General features: G+C 35.4%; 1 protein-coding gene across 1 annotated transcript in view; it reads left to right on the top strand.

The window, feature by feature from the left end:
- INTS7 (integrator complex subunit 7) overlaps window positions 1-22,296 on the top strand; it is a 97,243-nt gene that overhangs the window by 22,027 nt on the left and 52,920 nt on the right. The window contains exons 5-8 of the mRNA XM_057728173.1: window positions 761-807; window positions 4,134-4,333; window positions 4,827-4,949; window positions 20,676-20,793. Coding sequence (XP_057584156.1) covers window positions 761-807; window positions 4,134-4,333; window positions 4,827-4,949; window positions 20,676-20,793 — 488 coding nt within the window. The remainder of the gene's footprint in view (window positions 1-760; window positions 808-4,133; window positions 4,334-4,826; window positions 4,950-20,675; window positions 20,794-22,296) is intronic.

Below are 22,296 nucleotides of genomic sequence, written 5' to 3'. Positions count from 1 at the left end.
CATTTGCAGATATTTTCTCCCATTCTATAGGTTGTCTTTTCACTTTGCTTATGGTTTCCTCTGCAGTGCAAAAGCTTTTAAGTTTAGTTAGATCTCATTTGTTTAACTTTAATTTTTATTTCCATTACTCTAGGAGACAGATCCAAAAAGATATTGCTGCGATTTATGTCAAAGAGTATTTATTCTGCCTGTTTTCCTCTAGGAGTTTTATAGCATCTGGTCTTTCATTTAGATTTTTAATCTAAAAAATCGCTACTTTTAAATAATTTGGCTCTTGTGTAAGATTCTACGTGTATTTCCTACTACATTTCTACTACTTCATACTTAACTCTGTTTTTCTAAAATTCAGAATATTTGGTATATATTTTGTTGTTTACGTAAGTGATCAGCTTGTGTGTTAAAAGCTTTTCTTAATTAAAAGTGAGTCCCAAAACATCGTCGACTGAGATAGTGACCTTGAGTCTTTTAGACAGTGTCTGAATGCAACTTGCAAATTGCAACAGTACTCGTAAATCAGAGCATCTTTCCATCAAAATCATGTGGGAACAGTGTTGGCGTAAGCCTAGTTGCTGTTTGGAGTTTTGGTTTCAGTTGCATTTCTTACCCCACCCCCAGCACCTGACCTTAGGAATATTAATTGTGATTTGGAGTATTGCATTTCTCCTGTGCTTACTGTGTTCTATTTCTTTTAAGTCTTTAGAAAACTAAAGCAAATTTAAATTTTTGGCTTTAAAGATTTTGCTGTTTTCTCTTTCCAAAGGGATTTTGCTGTAGGAATCTGTAACAAAATCAGTGAAATGATTCAAGGTACGTATGCTTCATTTGGTATTGTGAAGTGACTTAATGGGATTTATATTAATAATAGCTGCTAACATTTATTAAGTACTTACTATGTGCTGTTCACTATTCATTCATTTATTCATTCAAATAATGTTTATTAAGTGTCTTCTAAATGCCAGACTATTCTAGGTGCTTAGGTTACAGTAGTACACAAAACAAAGCCCTTGCCCTCATGTAGCTTACATTCTAATGGTAGAAGGGGTGGTGGTAGCAACAGACAAATAAATTTATGACATATCAGGTGCTGCTGTGGAGAACAAGTGAGGTAAGAAGGGTAAAGAGTCCCCAGAGTAGATGGCAGGATAGCAGGGGGTATGTTTCTGTTTTATATCTGTTGATCAAGGAAGACTTCTAATAAAATGATATTTGAGTGAGAAATGCAGGTATTTAGGGGGAAAACATTCTGACCTGGGGGAGACCAGTGTTGTTAGGAGCTCTGGGACTTTCTCCACTCTGCTAATGTCCCTCCAGTATCTTCCAATTGCAACTAAACTCAAATCCAAATTCCTTACGGTAGCCTACAAAGCCTTAGTCTTCTAATCTCATCTTCCATACTGTGCTTCATGTGTATTACCCCATTTACCCTCATAATATTCATAAAAGGAAGCTCTGGGGTTACAGCATTGCACAACTCTAGAGAACACGACTTTCTTTGTATTTTTCTAAATGGCATTTCTTTGAATTGTGCGATTTGGCAGACTTGGATACGTAATATTATTACCTCTATTTTATGGAAAAGGAAATGGAGCCACAATAAAATCACTTAATTGCAAACCAAGATAGAGTAGTTTAGCTTTGTCCTGTTTCCCTTTATTCCTTTGTCTTTTTTCCACTACTGCCAGAAAAGGAGTAGAAAGCTATCATTAGAAGGAAGTATCTGCAGAAAGCTATCATTAGAAGGAAGGATCACTCATTCACTGAGCAGGTTTTTATTGAATGCCTGCTGTATCAGGCAAGACCTCAGCAGGAAACAGATGTCACACTTGAACTGAGATAATTCAAATAGGGCTTAATGAAGGAACCATTTATAAAGGTGTGGGAAGGGTAACTATAGGGGATGATGTAGTCCTGCATCCCTCTAGGGTGCAGGGGAAGGAGTGGTTACCAGAACCTGGAGTCATGTCAAGAGGGCCCCTTTGAAAAACTGACCTTCAGTGTGATGTGACTTGATTTGACCCTGTAGAGAAGGAGCCAAGGAATAAATACTCTAACCTGAGCATTCTTCTCTTCCCATCTGCTGGGGCTCTCCACCTAGCCAGAGGGCAAATAGCAAGGGAGTTATACAGGTAAGCCTCCTAGGATGCTGGAGGATTCTGTATAACTTGAGTGATGGTTGTATGGGTATATTCATATGTAGAAATCCATTAATATGCATATTTAAGATTCATTTTTGTTCCTTAAGTTTTATCTATGTAAAAAAGTAAATGAACAGGAATTAGGAGGTAGAAAGAGAGAAGGGGAGAAAAAGCACAAGGGTAGGAATGGGGGTAAGGTGGAGGAAAATTAGAATCTAAGATATGAAAGTGGCAGGCGAATTTTAAGAATAAAGTATCCTTAAATTTAATTTTAAGCTGCTTGTGTTTCTGCAAAGTAAAACCTTGAGTCTCCCTAAACTTTCAGGAAAGATGTCTGTAAACACAAAGAATCCTCTGACCGCTGGACTGAGAATAGCCTTTGCGGGAGGGCGGGGGGACAGGACATGGGAAAGGAGTCTACCATGGGGGAAGGCCTAAGTAGAGAGAATACTTAGGAAACTTCTGCAATGATCCAGTCAAAGGATGGTGGTAGAAATGGACCAATGTGATAGCAGTGAAGGTGGAAAGACAGTCAGATTTGGGTTATATTTTGAAGATAGAAGCCAACAAGATTTGTTAATAAATTTGGATGTGGGTGTGAGAAAAATAAGGGAATCAAGAAAGACTCCAAGGTCTGGGGAGCTTTAAATATGGAGTTATTGTATCCTGAAATGGGAAAAGTTTTGGAGGGCAATTTCATAGTAAAGATTAGAAGTTCTTTTTGGGCCATATTAAGTATAAAACATTTCTGAGACATCCCATTGGAGATGATCAGAAGGTAATGGGATATACGTATCTGAAGTTAAGGGGGCCTGGAGGAGAGGGGGAGGCTGTCTTTAAAAGCATATAAGTGATGATAGAAGCCATGGGATTATATCAGCTCATTCAGGGAAAGTACATAGGGTAAGAAAATAATTTATTACCAACCCCAAGGAATACCAGAAATTAAAGTGTGGATAAAAGAGGAGACTACAAAGAGGTTGATAAAGGACAACCAGAGAAAGGACAAAAACCTGGAAGAGTGTGAAAAAGCAAGCCACTGAGAAAGAGAATTTCAAAGAGAATAGTCATTCAAATGCATTCAGTACCTTAAGGATCAAAACAGTAATAACATAAGCCTGATATGACCCTGCTGAGAAAGAACCAGGGAGTAAATACTCTTACCTCATTCTTCTCCCTCCCATCTCCTGAGGCTCTCTGCTTTGGCTAAACTCAAAGAGAGGCCAAATAGTAAGGGAGTTAGTTGATTAGTTGATGGAAGCCACTGCTGGATGTTGAAATGCTATTATGTATTCACACTAATGGTTACTTCACAATGGCAAAACCAGTGATCAGCAGAGATAAATTAGTTTTTGACATATGTGTAGAACATTATGACTGACAATTTTTAATTCACTGTCACCGCAAAGCCATGCTGTAGAAGAGAAGGCTTTTTTGTTTATTTAGCTCCAATGTTGACAGGAAAAGATGCTTTGGAATTAATCCTCATGGAGTTCCAGCTGTGTATGCTGTAAAGGAAGGCATTGCTACACAAAGTTCAGAGAACTTCAAAACTGCTCAACACACAGTCTGTTCACATCCTGATCTTGACTTAGTGTTGAAGGAAATGAAGATTGTAAATATAATCAAATTATCACCATTGAGTTTGTGCAAATACATGTGTATATATTTACGTGTGTATGTATATCTTTTAGTGTGCTTTGAGAAGAAATAGGCCACAAATATGACTGCTTTCTACCATGCCTTTTCAAGGCATTTTCTGCTATCAGCATGTAGTTTTACAATCACTGCCAAATTAATGTTAGGATAAATACTTTTGAAAAAAACTACTGAACTTGTTGATTACCTCTAGTGTAATTATCTTTACTGTTATAAACGTAATACCAGTATGCTGTTAGTTTTTAAACAGTCATTTTGCTAATTGAATCAGACCTTTTACATGTGAAATATTACCCAGGATGATGGTCAGAAATCTCTAAGCCCTCTTTTTGTGTCTAGGTCTAGCCACGCCAGTAGACTTGAAGCTGAAGTTGATCCCCATCCTGCAGCACATGCACCATGATGCAATCTTGGCGTCCAGTGCTCGCCAGCTTTTACAACAGCTAGTCACGTCCTATCCTTCCACCAAAATGGTGATTGTTTCTTTGCACACTTTTACTCTGCTTGCAGCTTCATCTTTGGTTGATACACCTAAGCAGGTAATTTCAATTTTCTTTAAACTGCCTTTTCTTCAGTAAACTTGCGTATTAAGTATATACACTAAAAGATAAGTAACCTGTAAGTTTTGATAATATTAAGATTCGTTTCTCCGATAAAAATCAGAGAAAGTTTAATTTCCTTTTGCTTGCTTTTTCCCTCTCTATATTCACAGTGCTGATTATTGGGAGCCTTGAGAAAAATGAGGTGGAGGTGGGGGTATGTGGCAGAGCATGGAGTTGGCAGGAAAAAAAAAAAGGAAGAATTGAGTGTTTAAGGCCAGGTTTTGTGCTAGAACCTTGCAAGTTAAGTGATAGTGTATTTTTATACAAGAAGAGAAAGAGGCCCAAACACGAGCACATAGCAAATAAATGACAGGGCTGTAATTTGAAATGAGCCCTGTCGCAAATCTAAAAGTTTCACCAAGCTACACTGTGTTCCTAATGCTAATTTCAGTGACAGCCTCATTCATGGAGTGACTCATTTCCTTCATAGATTCAGCTTCTATTGCAGTATTTGAAGAATGACCCCAGGAAAGCAGTAAAGAGACTTGCTATTCAAGATCTGAAATTACTTGCCAATAAAACACCACATACTTGGAGCAGGGAAAACATTCAGGTATGAAGAACTTTGAACATTTATATTTTATATATACAAATAATATAACGTTGTAATAGAGCAAATTGTTTTGCTTTAACATTTTTATATTTGTCATCTTCTAAGTCTTTAAAGATGAAAAATTTCTAAAAGCATTGTTGATTGTGGCAGAAGTTAGAAGTGACAAAGTAAATAGATAAAACTTCTTTATTTTTTTCCCTCTATTTTTTCTAGTTTTATTGAGATATAGTTGACATACAGCACTTATAATTTTAAGGTGTATGGCATAATGATTTGACCTACATACCTCATGAAATGATTATCACAATAAGTTTAGTGAACATCCATCATCCCATAGATACAAAATTAAAGAATTAAAAAAATTTTTGTTTATGAAAACTCTTAGGATTTACTTTCTTAACAACTTTCATACATAACTTACAGCAGTGTTAATTATATTTATCCTGCTGTACATTACATCCCTAGTACTTATTTATCTTATAACCTGAAGTTTGTGCGTTTTGTCTGCCTTCACACAATTACCCCCGCCTCTGGTAACCACAAATCTGATCTCTTTTTCTATGAGTTTGTGTGTATGTTTGTTTATTTGTTTGCTTGCTTTTGAAGTATAATTGAGCTGTAATACTGTGTTAGTTCCTGTTACACAACATAGTAATTTTTTTCTATACATTTCAGAATGATCACCATAATAAGTCTGGTTATGAAATGTCACCATATAAGGATATTACTTTGTTATTAAAAAACTTACATCCTTTAATGTTTAGGTTTGTTTTAGTGAATTAGACTTGCTTCCCGGTTTCTTTTTAATTGTCCCATAGCATCACCAAGGCTAATTGAGAAGCCCAGTTAAATTGTTTATTTTATTCCTCTCTCCTTTACTCAATTTAGGGAGAACAGTTTTGATACTGACTGTGATTTATTAGGGGAAAGGTACTGGATGGATAACGGCAAAGTGTATGTCTCCTTCTCACACAGAGGAAAAGACATTCTTAAGTTTTCTTTTGTAAATACAAGAGCAGATCTCAATCTCTAGACTTTAAATGTGACATCTTTTATAGCCTTTCTTAGGTTAAATTCATGTTTTATATTTATTTTTTCTCAAAGTGGAACCCTATTTGTTTACCCATTATTGGTAACAGATGCACCACTTTAAAAAAAATGCTGCTTAAACTGAAATGGAAAATTGTTAAAATTCAGTCTTTATTTTCATGGATTTTGTTATCTCTTGGTATCAACATAGCTACAGTGTAACAAAAACCTTTGAATTTCAAATTATGAAAACTGAGCTGCTGTGTTTGTTTTTTTGTTTGTTTGCAATTCTCTAACCATGTTTCAGTATATTGTGATTGACAGTCACAAATATCCCAAGAGATAAGGACAGTTATTAGTATTTGCACTTAATAGATGAGCACATTAGGGTTCAGAGAGACTTCATATGCCTTGAGAGCTTCTGAAGAGGACTTAATTAAGAATTTAATTAAGAGAGCTCTGTCCTCTGGTGTTTTTTCTACTAAACATACTGTCCAGGACGAGAATGTGCTCAGTCACTTTAGGGAACCAAACGCGGTGAGAGCACTATATTATTCCATCTCATTTCTTTCCTTATTTTGAGATATATCACACATACAAAAAAGTATTATGTATAACTTATATTTAATAGTTTAAAATAATAATTGTAAGTCAAAACCTGTGTAACCACAATCCAGCTAGAAATAGAACACTGCAAAATCACAGAACCCTGCTTCCTTCTCTCACATGATTCTCCCAGATCAGAGCCTTAATACCCCCCCAAAGGAAACCACTATTTTGACTTTTGTGATAATCATTTCTTTGCTCTTTGTAGATTTACCACCTATATATATGCCTCCCTAAAAAAAATTGTTTAGTTTTGTTTGTTTTTACTTCTTTTGTTCCACATTATACTGATGAGACTCATCCATGTGGTTTGCATGTTTTTTTCCTTTAATTGCTATGCAGTTGTCCCTTGATATCTTTGGGGGCTTGGTTACAGTACCCCCTGCTGAATACCAAAATCCTCAGATGCTCAAGTTCCTTGTATAAAATGGTGTAGTTTTTGCATATAGCCTATACATATCCTCCCATATACTTTAAATTATCTCTGGATTACTTATAATACCTAATACAGTATAAGTACTATGTAAGTAATTGTAAGTAAAATGTAAATGCAGTGCAAATAGTTGTCCTTTCCATGCTCTGAAATGGTTAAGAGCTATGACACAAACATTTTCTGTCTTCTGAAGGTATAGCTTTAAAAGTGCCATAAGTCCATCTGAAACTGGAACTTCTCCCAGGGATAGAGTTTTGAGAATATTTCCAATTACTTACATGGTTATTGCCCTTTCAAAGTTTTCTACCTCTTCTTGAATCAGTTTTGGTAGTTTGTTTTCCATTTAATTTATTTTGCAGATTCATTAGTATCGATACAATTTTTAGTATCTGTGTTTAAATTTTATCTTTATTTTATTCTTACTATTGTGTTTATGTTTATATTCCCCTTTTCTTTCCAGAAGCATGGCTTTCTTACGCTTTTCAAATGATATATTTATTTTTATTCTTCTGGTTAATAATGAAAGCACTTAAAGCTATTAATTTTCCTCTTAGTACAGGTTGGCCATATTCCATAAATCACAACTTTTAATGTTCCCATTGCATTAATTTGAAATGCACTTCATTTCTTACTTTTTTCTTATTTCTATTCAATTTATTGCAGTATAATCTATTTACAGAAACTTTTCTAGGTATACAGTTCTAGATATGCAGTTCAAATTTTGACAAATGTATATATATAATTGTGTAACTACCACCACAGTTGTGATATAGAACATTTTCACATCATTCCCAAAAGTTCCTTCAGGACCCTCTAGTCATTCTTTCCCTTAATCCCTGATTACCACCGAACTGATTTCTATCCCTGTAATTTTGCCTTTCCAAAATATAAATGGAATCATACAATATGTAGCCTTTTGGGTACGCCTTCTTTTTTTTTTTTTTTTTTTTTTTGACACACGGGCTTAGTTGCTCCGTGGCATGTGGGATCTTCCTGGAGCAGGGATCGAACCTGTGTCCCCTGCATTGGCAGGTAGATTCTTAACCACTGCGCCACCTAGGAAGCCCTGGGTACGCCTTCTTTTGCTTACGTAATGCTTAGCGTGATTCATCCATGTTGTTACATGAAGTAGTAGTTCCTTTTAACTGCTGAGTAGTATCCCAGTATGCGGACCACAGTTTGTTTATCCATTCACAACTTGATGGACGTTTGAGCTGTTTCCAGGTTTGGGGTTTATTTTTACTATTATAAATAAAGCTCCTATTGTACAGATCTTTGTAGGATGTTTCTTGGTTAAATACCTAGGAGCAGAATTGTTGGGTTATGTGGTAAATATATGTTTAACTTTGTAAGAAACTGCCGAACTGTTTTCTGTAATGGCTGCACCATTTTACATACTCAGAGGCAGTGTGTGAGTTGTAGTTCTGGATCCTTGCTAGCACTTTTTATTGTATGGTTTTGTAATTTTAGCCATTTAAACAGTTGTGTAGTGGTTTCCCATTGCCATTTTAATCTACATTTCCCTAATGACAAATGATGTTGAACATCTTCTAGACGTGTCAACCAGATCTCTTCTTTGGAGAAGTACCTGTTCTAATCTTTTATTTATTTATTTATTTGTTTGTTTGTTTATTTTAGGTTTTTTTCTTGTTACTGAGCTCTTTATATATTTCCAGATACAAATACTTTATCAGATGTGTATTTTGCAAATATTTTCTGCCAGTATGTGCCTTTATTTTTTTTTAAGAACTTTTATTGAGATACAGTTAACAGGCAATAAACAGCATATATTTAGAATGTACAATTTGGTATCCCAATCTCCCAATTCATTCCCCCTCAACCCTCCCCAGTTTCCCCACTTGGTATCTATATGTTTGTTCTCTACATCTGTGTCTCTCTTTCTGCCTTGCATTTCCTCTTTCATAGTTGTTAGCATTTGCCTTATGTATTGAGGTGCTCCTATATTGGGTGCGTATATATTTATAATTGTTATCTCCTCTTCTTGAATTGATCCCTTGATCTTTATGTAATGTCCTTTCTTGTCTCTTGTAACATTTTTTATTTTAAAGTCTAATTTATCTGATATGAGTATCGCTACTTCAGCTTTCTTTTGATTTCCATTTGCATGGAATATCTTTTTCCATCCCCTCACTTTCCGTCTGTATGTGTCCCTAGGTCTGAAGTGGGTCTCTTATAGACAGCATGTATACGGGTCTTGCTTTTGTATCCATTCAGCCAGTCTGTGTCTTTTGGTTGGTGCATTTTGTCCACTTACATTCAAGGTAATTATCAATATGTATGTTCCTGTCACCATTTTCTTAATTGTTTTGTTTTCTGTAGGTCCTTTTCTTCTGTTTCCTGCTTAGAGAAGTTCCTTTAGCATTTGTTGTAGGGCTGGTTTGGTGATGCTGAATTCTCTTAGCTTTTGCTTGTGTGTAAAGCTTTTGATTTCTCCATCAAATCTGAATGAGATCCTTGCTGGGTAGAGAATTCTTGGTTGTAGGTTCTTCCCTTTCATCACTTTAAATATATCATGCCACTCCCTTCTGGCTTGCAGAGTTTCTGCTGAGAAATCAGCTATTAACCTTATGGGAGTTCCCTTGTATATTATTTGTCATTCTTCCCTTGTTGCTTTTAATAACTTTTCTCTGTCTTTAATTTTTGTCAGTTTGACTACCATATGTCTTGGTGTGTTCCTCCTTTTATCCTGCCTGGGACTCTCTGCGCTTCCTGGACTTGAGTAGCTATTTCGTTTCCCATGTTAGGGAAGTTTTCAACTGTAATCTCTTCCAATATTTTCTCGGGTCCTTTCTCTCTTCTCCTTCTGGGACCCCTATAATGCGAATGTTGGTGCGTTTAACATTGTCCCAGAGGTCTCTTAGGCTGTCTTCAGTTCTTTTCATTCTTTTTTCCTTATTCATTTCTGCATCAGTGATTATCACCATTCTGTCTTCCAGGTCACTTATTCGCCCTTCTGCCTCAGCTAATCTGCTGTTGGTTCCTTCTAGTGTATTTTTCATTTCAGTTATTGTGTTGCATATCTCTGTTTGTTTGCTCTTTACTTCTTCTAGGTCTTTGGTAAACATTTTGATCTTTGCATCCAGTCTTTTTTCAAAGTTCTGGATCATCTTCACCATCATTATTCTGAATTCTTTTTCTGGAAGGGTGCCTATCTCCTCTTCATTTAGTTGTTTTTCTGGGGTTTTATCCTGTCCCTTCATCAGGTACAAAGTCCTCTGCTTTTTCATTTTCTCTATCTTTCTGTGGCTGTGGTTTTCAGTTCCACAAGACGAAATACTGCTGATACTGCTTGATACTGCTGTCTTCCTTCTTGTGGAGGAAGCTATCTAGGAGGCTTGTGCTTGCTTCCTGATGGGAGGGACTGATGGTGGGTAGGGCTGGGTGGGCGTTGCTCAGTAAGACTTTAATCCGATTTGGTGGGGGGAACTCAGTAAAACTCTAATCTGCTTGTCTGCTGATGGGTGGGGCTGTGTTCCTACCTTGTTGGTTGTTTGGCCTGAGGCTACCTAGCACTGGAGCTTACAGTCTCTTTGGTGAGGCTCATGGCAGACTCTGGGAGGACTCACGCCAATGAGCACTTCTCAGAACCCCTGCTGCCAGTGCCCCTTTCTCCTCTGTGAGCCATAGCTGCCCCCACCTCTGCAGGCAACCCTCCAACACCAGCAGGTAGGTCTGGTTCAGTCTCCTGTGGGGTCACTGCTCCTTCCCTCTGGGTCCTGGTGAGCACACTTTTTGTGTGTCCTCTAAGAGTGGAGTCTCTGTTTCCCCCAGTCCTGTGGAGGTCCTGCAATTAAATCCCACTGGCTTTCAAAGTCTGATTCTCTGGGGATTCCTCCTCGCGTTGCTGGACTCCCAGGTTGGGAAGCCTGATGTGGGGCTCAGAACCCTCACTTTAGTGGGTGGACTTCTGCAGTATAACTGTTCTCCAGTTTGTGAGTCACCCACCTACCCAGCATTTATGGGATTTGATTTTAACGCGATTGTGCCCCTCCTACCGTCTCATTGTGGCTTCTCCTTTGTCTCTGGATGTGGGGGTGTCTTTTTTGGTAAGTTCCAGTGTCTTTCTGTTCAGCAGTTAGTTGTAATTCTAGTGCTCTTACAAGAGGGAATGAGTGCACATCCTCCTACTCCGCCATCTTGATCCTATCTCTGTGCCTTTATTTTTTAACATTTATTTATTTATTGGCTGCATTGGGTCTTTGTTGCTACCTGCAAGCTTTTCTCTAGTTGTGGTGAGAGGGGGCTACTCTTGGTTGTGGTGCACAGGCTTCTCATTGCGATGGCTTCTCTTGTTGCAGAGCACGGGCTCTAGGCACACAGGCTTCAGTAGTTGCAGTGCATGGGCTCAGTAGTTGTGGCTCGCAGGCTCTGGAGTGCAGGCTCAGTAGTTGTGGCACACAGACTTAGTTGCTCCACAGCATGTGGGATCTTCCTGGACCAGGGATTGAACCTGTGTCCCCTGAATTGGCAGGCAAATTCTTAACCACTGTGCTACCAGGGAAGTCCCAGTGAGTGCTTTTAATACAGTATCTTTTGAAGAACAGAAGTTTTTTGTTTTGATGAAATATAGTTTATCAATTTTTTTTCTTTTTGGGTTGTATTTTTCTTTTTCTAGTAAGTCTTTACCTAACCCAAAGTCTCAAAGATTTTCTCATGTATTTTCTTCTGGAAGTTTTATGGTTTTAAGTTTTATTTTTAGCTCTATGTACTCCATTTTGAGTTGACTATTGTATATGGTGCAAGGTAGGAATCAAGGTATGTTTGGATAGGTGTTCCAGCACCATTTGTTAAAAAGACTATCCTTTCTGAATTGCTTTATAGCATCTTTGTTGAAAATCAGTTCACCTTATCTGTGTAGGTCTATTTCTAGCTTCTGTTCTGTTCCTTTTGTCTGTTTTATGTGTTCGTAAGCCAGTAGCACACAATTTTGATTTCTGTAGCTTAGAATTCTGTAAGTCTTGGAATCAGGTGGTGTGAGTCCTCTACCTTTGTATTTCTTTTTTATTTTGGATGTTCTATGTCCTTTGCCTTTCCATATAAAATTTCTTTTTTTTAAATAAATTTATTTGTTTATTATTTATTTATCAGCTGTGTTGGGTCTTTGTTGTTGCACACAGGCTTTCTCTAGTTGCAGCGAGTGGGGACTACTCTTCATTATGATGTGCAGGCTCCTCATTTTGGTGGCTTCTCTTGTAGAGCATGAGCTCTAGGCATGTGGGCTTCAGTAGTTGCAGCACACGGGCTCAATAGTTGTGGCTCATGGTCTCTAGAGCACAGGCTCAGTAGTTGTGGCACACAGGCTTAGTTGCTCCGAGGCATGTGGGATCTTCCTGGAGCAGGGATCGATCCCATGTCCCCTGCATTGGCAGGTGGATTCTTAACCACTGCGCCACCTAGGAAGTCCCTCCATATAAAGTTTTGAATCAATTTGTCAATTTCTACAAAAAGTCTGCCAGGATTTTGATCGGTGTTTGCATCTATAGATCAATTTGGAAAGAATTGACATCTTAATAGTATTGGTTTCTGATCTGTGAACATGGACTATCTCTCCATTTATTTAGATCTGCAATTTCTCATCAGTGGTTTTCAGTTTTCAGCATACAAATTTTGCCCATATTCTGTAAGATATTCCTAGGTGTTTTATGGTTTTTGGTTGTAGAGTCATCCCTCTGTATCACATCTGCAGATTCAACCAACCACAGACTCAGAAAAGTATTCCAAGAAAAATCCCAGAAAGTCCCAAAAAGCAAAACTTGAATTTGTCACCTGCCAGTAAATATTTACATAGCATTTACATTGTATTAGATATTATAAGTAATCTAGAGATGACTTAAAGTATATGGGAGGATGTGCATATGCAATTTATATGCAAATACTACAGCAGTAGTATTTGAGCATCTGCAGATTTTGGTATCAGCAGCAGGGAGCGGGGTCCTGCCACCCCTGCAGATACTGAGGGGTGACTGAATTGTAAATGATTTTGTTCTTTTAATTTCCATGAGAGTAGTTTTGCTTTCCTTTTTGACCATGGAATTAGTTTAACTGATGTTTTTATCCCCTCTTTATTCTTAGTCGTCTTTTATCCTGTTTATTAAGATGTAACTGACATACCTCACGTATATAAGTTTAAGCATAATGGTTTGAACTATGAATATTATGAAATGATTACCACACTGAGTTTAGTTAGCATTCAGCATCTCATATAGATAAAAAGAAAAACAAGAAAAAAGTTTTTTTTTGCTTATGATGAGAACTCTTAAGAATTACTCCAACAGTTTTCTTATATATCATACAGCAATGTAACTACAGTCATCATGTTGTCATTACATCCCTAGTACTAATTTTTCTTATAACTGGGAGTTTCTATTTTTGAAGTGATAAGCTTTTTATATTTGTTGATGGAATTTTTGTTGTTGCTAACCTTTTGTTATTCCTAATTTTAAGGTTTTTTTGTGGCCTAGTGTAGGATCATTTTTTATAAACAGTTCATAGAATTTGAAAAGAAAGTATATTTTCTGTATAATGTAATATATTACAGGTAAGTATATGCTATATATGTATTGTGTTATTATTTATTATAAATATATAATATATAATATATTTCAGTATAAAACTATATGGAATCTATTGACATTACTCAAGAATACTATATCTTAAATTAGTTTTTTCTCTTTTTGATCTGTGAAGTTTTGATATTCATTAGCTTCTCATGCCAATTTATATCTAACCATTTTAATTTAAAAATCTTAATGCTGTCTTGTTCCACAGGTAGAGCTTTTATTAATGTAAAAGAATCCTCTCTATGTAAAGCTTTTTTTGGCCTCAGTTCTTTATTAATGTTAATATTGCCACTTGTTTATTTTTCTTTGCATGTATCTATCAGGTCTTTGCCAATTTTGTTATCCTCAACCTTTCTCTGTCATTTAGGTTTGATTCTTATAAATAGCATATAGTTAGATTTACTTCTTTAGACTTAATCTGAATCTTTTTTAGTAGTATAACATAGCTTATTTACATTTATTGATGTAACTGAGTTTTTGTACTTCTTTCCTCTTATTTTGGACTGTTTATAGTGTGTGCTTTTTGTTTCCTTTGTTTCATTAATTTCCTTTGTTATTTTGATCAAGATTTCTCTGTTCCTGTATTCTCTAGTGAATTAAAAAGATTTTAACATGCTAATTAAACATTATTCTTATTTTACCTACCTGTATATTTAATATATTAACATAAGAACTTGTGTATCTCTATTAACAATGAAAAGTATGGTGGTTGAAATGTTGCAAATTTTAGCAGGCTTAAATTCTCTTCTTTTCTACTCCCCTTCATTCCACCCCCCCACCCACCCCACCCCGCCACCCCCGGCCCTGTGTGTTGTTAAAATAATCTGAAATTTAATTACCAGTAACTTTTTTTAATACTATGCAGTTTCTTTATTGTAGTAAATTTTTTCATGGTATTTACATTGAACTTCTCAACCACATTAATTGTTACTTAAATATTACCTGTTTCATTGATTTCACAGCCTACTAGCATTTCTTCAATATACCACATCTTCCCTGAAGATTTTTGTTCTGATTTATCTTCATCTTTCTTGTGGCTTTTTTCTTTAGTTCTTTTTAATTGAAAATATGTATTTTAAAATATTTATCTTTCCCAGAAAGAATTTTTTCCCACTGTGCTTGAAATCTGAGCATATTGATTTTAATTAAATGGATATATAGTCAAATAATCATTTTTTCAAAGCTGGGGATATTTTTGAAAATATTGAAATAGAGCAGGAGAAAACAGTTCTAATTATTTACCCTTTACAAGGTAATAGCTTGTTGATTTCAAATTTGAATTTTACTCTCAATCACCAAGAGTAATTATTTTTCTTCTAGGTTTTCCTCCCTCACTCTTTTCTTTCTTCATTCTTTCCTTCCTTTCAGCCAGTCTTATAACTGCTGACTGATTTTTGAGTTTTGGTATTTCAAGTGCAAATTGTGTCCATTTTATTGCTATTTTTACTGGTGTGTTGGTAGGTATTATAATTTCTACCTGTAATCAGATATTACAGGTTTAAAGGACATACTTTCATTCTGAATGTCTTAAAAACCTAAAGGAAGGAAGAGCCTAAATCAAGGCCCAAGTATAGTGTATTATTGTTAAGGTAGTCAAAAAATAGAAATAACTTCATAGGAACAGAAATATATTTTCACGTGTTTGTCTTTTTCTTTGGATTTTCTTTATATGTCTTGCTATAATATCTATTTGTGTTGATCAATATTAATAGTTTACACTGTTCTGATGTTATTGTCTTATCTGAAGAGGTTGATTTATTCAACCTTTCTGTTATAGAGCAAAAGATTATTTGTTCTGGATATTCTCCAAGATGTAATTTTATTTTTGACTTGATCTCTCCTAAGATTTCTGATATGTACCTTACCTGATCCTAGGAGGAATGACAAGTTAAACATGAGAATTAGCTCTTTTAATAATCTTTTTCTTTGTAGTTAGTACAATGGAGACATAGAAGATTTAGAGATATTATGTCTTTGACAGAATACTTTTATCTGTTTATTTTTGATTGAAGTATGGTTGACATACAATATTATATTAGTTTCATGTGTATAACAGTGATTCAACATTTAAATACATTGTGAAATGATCAGCACAATAAATCTGGTAACCATCTGCTCTCATACAGAGTTACTGCAGTATTATTGACCATGTTTCTTAATGCCATACTGATGTATGCCGTGACTTATTTATTTTATGACCAAAAGTTCGTACTTCTTAATCCCCTTCACAGAGTGCTTTTAACATGACATTTTTCTTTATTTTAAAGATTATAAACTTTTGGCCATGCTTTTCTGGAACACATCCCTGGTGGCCAGTCCTATTCTAGAGTAGAGGAGAAGCCCCCATTTAGGAGCTGACCCAGAAAACAGTAATTCAGGACAGAGCCTCAGTTGAGCAGTGAGTTAAACCAGCCTAAAGAGAGAAATTCAGACTAAATAATCAGTGACAGTGACAGTGGTGGTGTGTGAGAAAGGGAGGTCCATTTGAAGAATTAGATTTTTCCTTTTTATTGATATGAAAAATGGTCCTCGTAAGAACAATTTTGCAATAGGTAACATTCTTGAAATGGAAACTTCATCCATATTTTATCATTGAAATAGGACTGATGTGCTGTCTCTGGGGAACTTTGATGTGCTTACTACTTTGAATTAATGGACCTTTAAACAAGTATCTAATTACAGAGAGCATTTTAGGTATCCAATATTGTGCAAAGTGACATTGTAAATAATTTTATAAGGTTTTCTAACATTTTGTTCAGTTTTTTAAATGGTAAATCTTTTCTTCTTTAAAATTATTAATATCATCATCTTATGTAACGTCTCACTTAACTTCTTGGTTATCCCAAAAAGGTTAAATGTCTGTTACACATAGAGCACTTTATAAGACATAATTTTGAATATGTGTAAAATACAGGACATAACCTCTGGGGCTATTCAGTTGATAATTTTATTCCTAAGTATGAACTAACAGTACAAGGCAGAACAATTTAGGCAATAAAAAGTAGATAAATGGAAGTTGCCTACGTATTTAAATAATTAAAACTGTAATATTACCTAATAGCAATCACTTTTTAAAAAAAAAAAGATTTCTTTTGAACTTCAAAAACAGCATGTATATCTGCTTTTATTTCTTTATCCCCTGCTCTTTAACACTCTTGCATACATTCCTTATTACTTTGCTTAGTTACTTAAAAGATCACCAGTGTTCTCCTTAATGTTAAATCCAGAGCCTCTTTCTGCCTTTACCATCTTTCCTTTTGTTACATTTGACGCTGTCAGACTCCCCTTCTTTGGCCCTTATCTGTCCTTACTTACTCTATCCACTCTGAACTGCACCTTCTCTGGAGTCTTCACTGCGCCCTTTCCTCAAAGTTGAATCTTTGAGTTCAGTGTAGGTGCTTTCTTCCATTTATTCTCTGCTACTCTGAGGGTTTCCCTTAATACAAGCACATGTGTCCTGTAACAATCTAGTCCTCTTACTTGATCTCAGTTGCTCTCCAGCATAATAGCTTGCAGAAGTTATAAAGTGCTTTGACTCTCAGTAGCTGTTTAATCTTACAGACAATAGATGTCACCCCTCCCATTATATTTTATTTTAAATTCCACTTCTTTTCTTGTAATGCCAATACATTCATGTGTCAAAATTCAAATGCTACAAAAGGCTATTTAGTAAAATATTTCCCACTTTTCTGCCATCCACCCAGCTCCTTGGCCCAGTGGCAACCAAAGTCTAATTTCTTATATTTTTCCAGAGATGTATAAATTCTGTATAAATCTTTACCCCCATTTTACAGACAAAGAAGTTGAGACTCAGAGATTTCAGTAATTGGCTCAGATCACAGAGATGGTAAGTGGCAGAGCCAGAATTCTAATGTGAGTCTTCCAGTTAAAAATCTGCTACATCTCAGATTCCAAATGCCTGGTGGATATTTCCTCTTGGACCATATCTCTTCCTGTTTTCTGTTCTTACTCAAAAATTAATTTATCCACATAAATTCTCAGTCTTTGTAAATGGAACCAACATTCTCTGGTCATCAGTTTTGAAATTTTGTAATAATAATTGAATCCTTGTTGTTCATTCCCTCGTGTACAGTCTCCTTCAAAATGCCTCTCATATTCATCCTCTACTGTCCATTCCTACCACCGAGTTCTAGTTCAGGCCATCCCCCATCACCACCTGCCTGGGTTACTGCCATAAGCTACAGGATGGCTCATTACCTCTCAACTTTCTTTGTTAACTTGTTCTGTTACCGTTGCCAGAATAATCTTCCCGATACTTTAGATGGTGTTATTCCTCTTCAGTGGCTTCTGTTTTCCTTTCTCATTCTGTTTAAATCACTCTGCCTAACATTCAAGGTCTTCTATAATCTGGCCTAATCTTCCCTACTCAGTATTTCTCTCTCTTAGCCTTCATCCCTTTTGGATATATCTCCTCTTACCACAAATAAACACTTCATATTCTGGCCTTATTGCTCTAGTTCTTGTTTGTATAACCTAGACTGTCTTGCCTTCCATTACCAAAAACCTGCTTTGTTTTTCAAGTCCATTTCCATGCCTTCCACAGTAATGTTTGCTGCTGCTGCTGTTTTTGTTATTAACTAAGTTTATCTTTCAATTGAAAAAGTATACATGCCCGTGATAAAAATTAAACAGAGTTCACAGGTGTATAGTGAGCAAAATATGTGTCTTCCATCTCTTCCCTCAGATCTCCTCTGTAGAGGTTAATCACTGTTATTAGTTTCTTAGGTATCCTTCCTGAATTTTTTTATCCACATGTGAGCATGTGTATGTCCCGACTTTTTTCTGTACAAATGAAAATATACTCTATGCATGTTAAGAATTTTTTTATCACTTAAGAACGCATCTTGGGGAACATCTCATATTAACACATAGATCTGCAGCATTCTTTTACCAGCTCTGTGGTCCTCTCCTTATTCTTAGTACCCCACTGATGGATGTTAGAGTTGTTTCCAGAATTTTTACTGTTGCTATTTACATTTCTACATTGATTGGTTTGTTTAAAAAAGTTGGTTTTGTAAACATAAATTTCTAAAAGAGGAATTTGGGAGTTCAGTTTTTTGTATTTAACGCCAGTTACCCATCAATGAGATTTACACCCTTTTACCTTTCTATCAAGTGTGTGAAAGTGCCTATTTCCCCCATGCTATTTTCAGTGTTATGTATTATTAACCTTTAATCTTGGCCAATCAGATTGGTGAAAAGCAACTCTTATTTTAATTTAAATTTTTCAAATTATGAGTAAGGTTTAACATCTTATGTTTTAAAAACATATAAATTCTGTGAACTGCTGTTTTTTCTTTTGGATTGTTTACCTATTTATTAGTAAGAACTTTTTACATATTAAGATTATTGGGCCTTTGTTGATCTCACATGATATAAATTTGTTTTCCAATTTTGTCAATTACCTTTTTACTTTTTCTTTTCTAATATTAACTCTTAGTACTTTTTACAGTTTTGTTTTTTATTTGCCATAAAAAGGGAAATTAAGAATCTAGTTTTATTTCATCCAGATGACTGGCCAGTTGCCCTTGAACTGCTTATTGAACAGTCTCTCTGATTTGAAATGCCATTATTATATATTAAATTCTGTGTGTATTTGAATCTATTTCTGGGATGTGCACTCTTTTGATTTCTATCCACAAATAGGAAAAACTTATTTCTATAGATTTATTATACATTTTAATATTTGGTAAGGTTTGTCTTGTCTGTCATTGTACTGTGTCAGAATTTTCTGCATATTTTCTCATTTTTATTTTTCCATATGATCTTTAGAAACAGATTATCTCAGTTCTCCCCACCCCCAAGATTTTGTTGATATTTTTATTGGAGTCATATTAAATTTGTTGTTTAACCCTTTCTGAAATTTTATTTTTTTGAAGAATGTTTTCTTTCTTTTTCTTTTTTTCTTTCTTTCTTTCTTTCTTTCTTTCTTTCTTTCTTTCTTTCTTTCTTTTTCTTTCTTTCTTTCTTTTTCTTTCTTACTTTTTTTTTTTTTAATTTTTTATTTTTTGGCAAAGCCATGTGGCATGCTGCTTCTTAGGTCCCTGACCAGGGATCAGACCCATGCCCCCTGCAGTGGAAGCATGGAGTCTTAACCACCATACTACCAGGGAAGTCCCTGAAATTTTGTTTTTAATTGTAACCCTTAGTCTTTCAGTTTTGCTCGTTTTCTGAAACTTTGTGAGAGAATAGGAGTTAGCTTAATTTAACAGGACAGTTATTTGGCCGTTTATATTACATGCAGTAATGCTGTAGAGTTCCAAAAGTAATTATACACGATGAGCCGAGACTCACTGTACTAGGAGCACATGTTCAAGGTTAACTGCAGTGAAAGAAGAGCTGGGATCTTGATTTTGGTAGTACTTCAGATCACCTTAGTCAAGAGTAGAGTAAATGATCTGAAATGGAGGAGTACAGATAGATAGCTCTCACTCACTTATTAGCTAGATAGAATGCTACACTCGTATTATTTAAAATATATACACACACACACACATATATACATATGAACTAAAATTCATATCTTTCAGGTAAGCAAAATATATTGGAAGTTCTGCTTGTGAGGACTAAACAGTATATAATTCATAGTGATGATAATAAAAAGTCATTCATGATGACTTTTTTTTTTAACAGATTTTATTTTTTAGAACAGGTATAGATTTACAGAAAAATGGAGAAGTTAGTACAGAGGATTCCCACATACCCACATCCAGTTTCCCCAGTTACTGATATTTTACATGAGTATAGTATGTTTGTTATACTCAGTGAGCCAACATCGGTACATTATTATTATTAACCAAAGCTCATACTCTGTTCTGATTTCTTTAGTTTTTACCCACTGTCTTTTGTTTTTGTTCCAGATCCCATGTAGGATACATTATATTTAGCTAATGTGTCTCCTTAGGTTCCTGTTGGCTCTGGGAGTTTGACTTAAGTTTTTTATCAAAATTATATCAGATATAATTTTTCTAAAAGCTAGAAAATTTAGAATGAGTAGACAATTTTAAGGTATATTGATGTTTTAGCTTCTATGTTTCTTTCTCTTCTGCATTTCAGGCACTCTGTGAATGTGCCCTCCAGACTCCTTATGACAGCTTGAAACTTGGGATGTTGTCTGTCCTTTCCACGCTGTCGGGGACCATTGCCGTCAAACATTACTTCAGCATAGCTTCAGGTAAAGAGAAGAAAGGAGATAATATATGGATAATATGCTGATCCTTTATATATGTTGATATTTCAGGTTGTTTCTTCTATAGAGCTTTAGATCAAGAAAGGTTTCACTTTCATAGTTACATGTTAGTAACTTCTTTGAAAATGATTTCTTAACTAATTCCTATGATAATAAAATCTTGCGTCCTTGATCTTAACTCAAGGCTATAGTTTTTCTGGATTTGCCCTTTTTTGCATTATATGTGGATGAAACAGTATTTTTGAGGGTGCTTAAAATAGCTGGTTTGCTTCTGTATGTCTCTGACTTAAATTGACCTTCGGATTTAAGTGTATTTCAAAGGCCAAGTGGTGGTGAATTTTAAAAGCAAATGTCATATGCTTCCTTTCAGGCATATGTTATCCTTCTGGAAAATGATTAAAACTTTACCCCAGTTCAATAATGCTTTCCTAGTTGCCTGTTCAAGGTGATTTAACTCCAAAATGCCTTTATTTATGCCCTGTGAGGAGCTTGCTTACGTAACAGACCTAAGGCTAAAGTTTTTTGTTGTTTTACAGACTCTTTGGAGTGATATGCAAGAAACAGATAACATTAGGTGGATGAGGAAGACTTCTCTCACTAACTTTTTACCTTTTCTACTATTGGTTGAACCTTTTTGAACCCTGTGAATTTATCTTAGTAAATTATTTCAAAGTAAAAAAAATTGAAAATAATAATTTTATCCCTAAGAAATTGACATAGAAAAATGCTTACAAATATTATATTTTAAAGGCAGAAATTGGAAGTAACTGCTTATCCTGATTATGTATGAATTTTTAAATTGTGTTGGTGTGCATAGGGGGAGAAAGGTTTTTGAAAATATTCCAGGAAGTTAATAATAAGATCATGCTGGTTTATGGGTCTGGGGATGATTTTTTTTTTCCTTTGGGTTTTTCTGTTTTTTTTTTCTCCCCAAATTTTCTTTAATATCTTGATGAGAAAAAGGAAAAAAGCAAATTTCAGGACATATTTGTAAATTTGTAGATGAGTCTGCATTGTCCATATCACATGGGCAAGAAAAAGAATGGAGGAAATTACAATTTCCATGGTTTTGTAAAAAGAACTCATATTTTCATCTTTCAGATGTTTTGCCTATTTAAAAAGCACTGGGGTGTGCTAAGCTAGTACTTTCATGTCAGACTGGAAGTCAGTAAGGTGACCATATGTCCCACACTGCCTGGGATAGTCTTGGTTTTTACCTGTTGTTATTAATAATAGTGTCCCCTTCAAACCTCAAAAAATATGATCGCCCTTGGTGTAAAAGATTGCAGTTGATAGAAATCACGGAAAAATAAGCAGGGGAAAGGAAGACAGGAGTGAGAAGTTGAATAAGCTTGAATCTCCTAATTCTTCTTGAAGCTCACTCACTTATAACTGAGAGCTTCTGTACTGTAAATAAAAACATTCACAACATAAACCTTATGTTACAGAATTTCAAGTGTGACTTAAAAGTTACTGTAGACTATGGAA

The sequence above is a fragment of the Hippopotamus amphibius genome, chromosome 3, assembly GCF_030028045.1.
Source record: "Hippopotamus amphibius kiboko isolate mHipAmp2 chromosome 3, mHipAmp2.hap2, whole genome shotgun sequence".
Taxonomy (NCBI): domain Eukaryota; kingdom Metazoa; phylum Chordata; class Mammalia; order Artiodactyla; family Hippopotamidae; genus Hippopotamus; species Hippopotamus amphibius.
The sequence above is the reverse complement of the archived record's forward strand: the minus strand, read 5'-3'. Positions and strand labels throughout refer to the sequence as shown.